This window comes from Entamoeba nuttalli, assembly GCF_000257125.1.
Source record: "Entamoeba nuttalli P19 unplaced genomic scaffold asmbl_1927, whole genome shotgun sequence".
Classification (NCBI taxonomy): Eukaryota; Evosea; order Mastigamoebida; family Endamoebidae; genus Entamoeba; species Entamoeba nuttalli.
The window spans coordinates 1-5,885 of record NW_008574956.1 but is presented as its reverse complement, the minus strand read 5'-3'; the positions used below and the strand labels follow the sequence as shown (position 1 = coordinate 5,885).

The window sequence follows — 5,885 nt, the reverse complement described above, 5'->3', positions numbered from 1 at the left end:
TTTCTATTAATACTTAATTAATTGATTTTTCTTATGAAACTATACCAAAAATAGTTTTTCTTTTTTTAGGAATAGAAAAAAAAGAAATCCAATAAAGTTAGAGTTTTATCCAAAAAAAAATATTATAAAAGAAGGTTATTTTAGATTTTTTTCAAAAATGTGGATAAAGAGTGTATTATTTTTATCTCCTTTAGCAAATAAATAAACATTTACAAGAAGTTATTGCTTTTTTTCCTTATTACTTAAATTACATTGTATGGATTAGGGAGTATTACACTGAAATTGCCATATTTTATGAGAAATTGCTTTTAATAGAATTATTTTTAGTTTACAATATATAAAAAATAATAGAGTATATTAATATTAATTATATTTGACTATTCTTAGTTATTTATTTAGGTTTATTTATTGAGAAAAAGAAGAATATGAGTTATAGACAAAATAATTTTTTAATAATTTCACGCACAACCCTTAGAAATGATAAAATGTTCGTTATTACCACATGAGTAAATAAATAGCCTTCTAAAAATTTCTTTACTGTTAGCACATAACCAGAACTTCTAATCATATATTTCATGATATTCATTGTTATATTTTTTGTAATAAACTTAGCATTAGCTGAGTTTGATATGAATAAAGATGATATTACTTTATTCAAAGAATTTGTTTCAAGATTTCAAAAAAGATATGAGACTCCATCTCAAAAGTTAACAAGATTTGCATTGTTTAAGAAGAACTGCGCGAATATTCGAAAGTGGAACGCTGAAAGAAAAAATGAAAGAGATGCTCAATTTGGTATTACTTCAAGAACAGATAAACTTCCCATGGAATATGGGTTAAGTCGTAATATGAACGTTTTGGCAAGTAAAACAAAAGAAAATGATGTTATAATTGATGGAGGAGCATACCCACCAATACTACCAGAATCTGATGATATACCAGAGTTTTTATCATATTGTGGTGATTATGTTGTAAATAATACTGACCACCCAAAAGTAAATTTGTGTTTAACACCATATGATCAAGGAAGTTGTGGCTCTTGTTATGCAGCATCAACAGCAAACCTTGGACAATATTTATATGCCAATTTATCATATTATTATAATGTAGGAAATCAAGATAATATTGTAATTAAAAACTTTACAGCCCAACGATGGATAGATCAAAAAAATAATATTTATGTTAGAAGATGTTGTGGTGGAAATACTAAAATGATGTTATCAAGTCAACCTACATTTTCTACAGAATATGAATATCCATATGTTGATATTCATACCTCAGAAAATGATATAAATGGTTGTAGAAATAGAGGAGATCAAAACCCAAATGTTGCTATTCATTTAAGAACACAAAAAATTACTGTATTTGGAATGGAAAATACTTATTCTCATTTACAAAAAGTAACTATTATTAAAAAGATTCTCCATCATTATGGACCAATTTCTGTTTCTATTTTAGTTGATGTAAATCAAACCAATAATGCTATTAAAATGGCTAACTATAAAGGAGGTATTTTCAAATTCCCAAATACATGTAATGTTAATAAAATGGGAATTGATCATCAAGTTATTATAGTTGGATATGGTGTTGAAGATGGAGAAGAATATTTAATTATGAGAAACTCTTGGGGTAAATGGGGAGAATATGATGATGGATATATGAAAATATCTACTGAAACATCATTGTGTGGTATAGGTGAAATAGTTGAAAATTATTATCCATCAAATTATATTATTTATGCTGGAAATTGTATTCTTGATAGAAATTGTGCCTCTTGTAATAGCAAAACTTTGGTATGCTCTGAATGTAAAGAAGGAACTACCATGGATAGTCGTGGTATGTGTTTAGATAATTCTTATCCTTCAATTCCAGAAGATGCTGTTGCACCAGAAGAACCTAACCCTGACCCTGATCGTCTTGAAGACCCACCAGCAGAAGACTCTGTTAATGGTCTAGTTATTTTTTCAATTATTTCTTTGATTGTTCTTCTTATTTGATTTAAGTGATGGTTATAACCTTATTTTAAATTAATTTTATTTAATCAGAATAAGACTATTATTTCTTCTTGTTAAAATTATTCTTTTAAACTTCTAACTGTTTAAGACTTTCATTTAATTTATTATCCAATATTTTTTCTGTACTTTTACTAATAAGTTTAATTTATTTTTCATAAAATTGATTTATTTAATTCACTATAATATTTATTTATTCATTATTATTCGAGGGTGTTTTTATTTTATAAAAGTCATAACATTGAAATAATTATAAAAGTAATTCAAGCATTAGGTAAATTAAATGGTTGTCTTTGTTTGTTGGTTTTATGTTATTAATTTGAAAAGACTTTTTCATGAATAAACAAACAATTAAGTTAAAAATCTAACTATTATATTTAATTGTCTTAAAATGACAAACTTGATTCTTTATTCATTTTTCATAATTTATTCATTATTTAAAAAATAAGATATTAAAAAAGAAAAAAAAACAGATGATAAAAAAAAACACAGTTTAATTCATAAGAATTATCTGTATTATATATAAAATCTATAAAAAAAATACTTTTGTACTGAAAAAAAAGAATATAAATAAAAAATTATTAATTTAATTCTTACAAAAGAAGCATAACAGTAGCTAAGAGTAACATCATTGTAAGACTAGCACCTGAGTCAAAGGCACAAAGGGCTATAGCATAAGCGCTATAATCTTGGGCTGTTAATTGATTGCACTTATCACATGGAACAATGGTCCTTGCTGTTGGATTTCCTGAACAACCACTTCCTTCATACTTTAATCTAACAACAGCTTTTCCAACGTTTTCTTCATCAGTAGTAATTACTTTATAAGAAACAGTATTATCTATATCATCTTGTGAATCAATATGATCGTAACAAGACCCAGGTTCTCTATAATTATTTGATACATGTTGGTTATAATCAAGACAATCTGGAGTAAATGTAAAGACAATATTCACAAAAAAGTCATCAAATTTTGAGTCTGTGAATGAATAATAAGAATCAGTATTATCTGTTTTTATAACAACAACTTTATCACCATTATCATTAGTACTATATTCACTCTTTGTACAATTTGTAGAATAATAATCTCTTTCTTCATAATCATCACCATTCTTAACTATCTTATAAGAATAACAAGTATGACCATTATATTCAAATGGTATAAATAAAAGATAACAATGATCTTCTTCAATATATTGGTAACTTCCATCATCATATCGATGATAAATTATTGGTTCTGATGATTCAGAAGATAAAGAAAGTGCAATTAGTGCAATAAATATTATTAAAGACATCTTCTTGAATATATAGACTCTTTCTATCTTAGTTCAAACCCTTTTTAAATATAGAAAGACATGAAATTTTGATTTAATTACTTTCTATAAATAAATAAAACCGATTTTTTTCACTTAGAACGAAAAAAAAATGTATAATTATGACACAAATTAAAGAAAATAACTTGATTTATTACTAATAATAAAAATACTGAATTTTTTTTAGTAACATTTATATATATTTATATTTTTTTAATAATCCAGTTTTATCAATCCTTTAACTATATTTTATTAATTAAATGTGAGTCAAGAATTATCTTACAAATTCAACCCTCTCTTAAAATACTAAAAATGATATCTATTCTTCTTATTTTTTTAATTGACCGACTTGTTATATTATTAGATTTCTGATCATTTATTTATAGAACTTATATTTGACATATGAAGAGAAATTTGTTATGATAGAAATGTTATATTGTTTGTTGGTATTTTTGTTATTAAATTACTATCCAATTGGGTAAATTAAAAAAAATTAAATTTATGATATTTTTTATTCTTTCCTATTTTCATCATTTGAGAAGTTATAACATTAAAACTATTATCAAATTTATCATCAATTTATATAACCAACAGATTCTTATACATATTATTTTATATCAAAACAAGAGATAATAATAATAATAAAAACTAAACTGAAATAAACAGAAGAAAAAAAGAAGTTATTAGCGATACAAAAATATAAATTTATTTTATATTTAAATCATAATTATTAAAAATTCACATAATCATTGTATTATTCTGTCTCAGTAACTTATTTCTTTTTACAACACCTAATACTCCAGACTAACAACATTATTACACTTTCTTATACAATTGAATAAATAAATACAATGTACTCAAATTTTTGTTATGTAGTTTAAACAAATTAGAATATTAACATAATAAATACAAAACTGATGGTTGATATAAGTTAACATAACATACATTTAGTACTTTGTTATTCTTTTCGTAGAAAAGAAAAATAAATTATTGAATAAATGAAAATGAGAATAAAATGAATTGAATTTTCCAAGTTATTTTTCAACACTTAAATGAACTTATCAAAAACCACTTTAAATTAATTGTACTTCAATCTAATTTAGCTTTTGAATAAAACTCTGGGAGTTTATGCCAAAGATTATCATCAAGATAAATCAATGTATAGAATCCAAGAGTAATGAGATAAATATGTGGGAATTGAGCGTTATGAAGAATTGCAACAATAACAAAAATTATTGAGAAAGTAATAGTATTTTGGAGGAGTGTTTTTGGATTAGCATAAATCTTAATCGTATGCTTTTGCCAAAAATAAACGACGATATACAAGTAAACATATGATATTAAAACACATGCTAAATAGGAAAAAATAAATGCACCAACTATTCCATATTGATTAAATCCTTTAGAATAATAAATTAAAATTCCTGTTGTATTAAAGAAAATTACACTAATACCTGAAAGAAGTCTAAAGGATTTAGAATTCATATTGGCATTAAGAATAATAAATCCAATAAGAAAATGACTTAACAAAACATATATTTTTGTATCAAGAGAATTTCCAATTTGTCCAAAGTATAATAACATAAGGTTACTTGATATCGTTGCATATAATGGACTTAAAAAATATGAATAAGGTCTTAATTTGTTAAACACATCTGAAGCTATTAATTGATTGTAAAAAGAGGAAGATAAATAGATAGCTATATTCACAATAGGCATAGAAAGATATTGGTCAAGAAAGGCTGGTGGTTGGAAAAGGCTCATCAGTAATGAACTAAAAATTAACTGATTTTAATAAATAGTACTTAAAATTATAACGAGAACCTATTTGTAGACTTTTATAATTAATATTTATGATAAATAACAAAAAAATTATTTATATAGTTCAATCAACTATATTAATTTATTTATTTATTATTATAGTATTTTTATTTTATTGTTTATTTAATTATTTTTGTTTTTATCATTAAATATATTTCTGTTAATATTTCATATGTGTTTTTTACTTTCAGTATTTATTCTTTTCCTTTAACCACCAATACCACTTCTCCATTTAACTACACTCCCTTTTTCAACTTAAATTTGGAAAAAAAAAGAGTAATAGGATAATCTAATCAAAAAAAAAATGATTTTTTTATTGAAATAAGTGAAAGTTCTTATATTTCTCATATTTAAGTCTCGTTATTTTTTATTATAAAAGCGGTTAATATATTTATAAGAGGAAGAAAGAATGGTGTTAGTTTAATTTATTTAATAAAGTTACAAAAATACTTATTTGAATTAAAAAGTAACAGAAAATGAAAACATAACTTATTTCAATATGCTAACCATCACAGGTTAAAGTAAATAAAAGATTCAATTTAAAATAAAATAGTGTTGTGTTTCTTTGTGGATTAGAAGAGTGAAACCAATTAAATAATGAGAAAAAGAGGAATAAAGAAAATGTAAATCAATAGAATCAATAAGAAAAGAAGAAAGAAGAATAAGAAGAGAATTTCAAAAGAAGAAAGGTTCTAAGTCATTGAAATTATTAAAGAATGATAGAAGAAAACAAAAAAAA

General features: G+C 23.7%; 3 protein-coding genes across 3 annotated transcripts; 1 reads left to right on the top strand and 2 right to left on the bottom strand.

Annotated features, from left to right (window-relative positions):
* Positions 1-575: 575 nt before the first annotated feature.
* Positions 576-1,997, top strand: ENU1_002660 (cysteine protease, putative; the record flags this gene model as incomplete). Its single annotated transcript, XM_008856465.1, has 1 exon — positions 576-1,997. One exon carries the CDS (start codon positions 576-578, stop codon positions 1,995-1,997), a length of 1,422 nt encoding a protein of 473 aa, XP_008854687.1.
* A 608-nt stretch (positions 1,998-2,605) lies between these two features.
* Positions 2,606-3,307, bottom strand: ENU1_002650 (hypothetical protein; the record flags this gene model as incomplete). The annotated part of the gene is made up of 1 exon (XM_008856464.1): positions 2,606-3,307. The coding sequence occupies one exon, from the start codon at positions 3,305-3,307 to the stop codon at positions 2,606-2,608; it is 702 nt and encodes a 233-aa protein (XP_008854686.1).
* Positions 3,308-4,414: 1,107 nt separating this feature from the next.
* On the bottom strand, positions 4,415-5,089 carry ENU1_002640 (hypothetical protein; the record flags this gene model as incomplete). The annotated part of the gene is made up of 1 exon (XM_008856463.1): positions 4,415-5,089. The coding sequence occupies one exon, from the start codon at positions 5,087-5,089 to the stop codon at positions 4,415-4,417; it is 675 nt and encodes a 224-aa protein (XP_008854685.1).
* Positions 5,090-5,885: the final 796 nt, after the last annotated feature.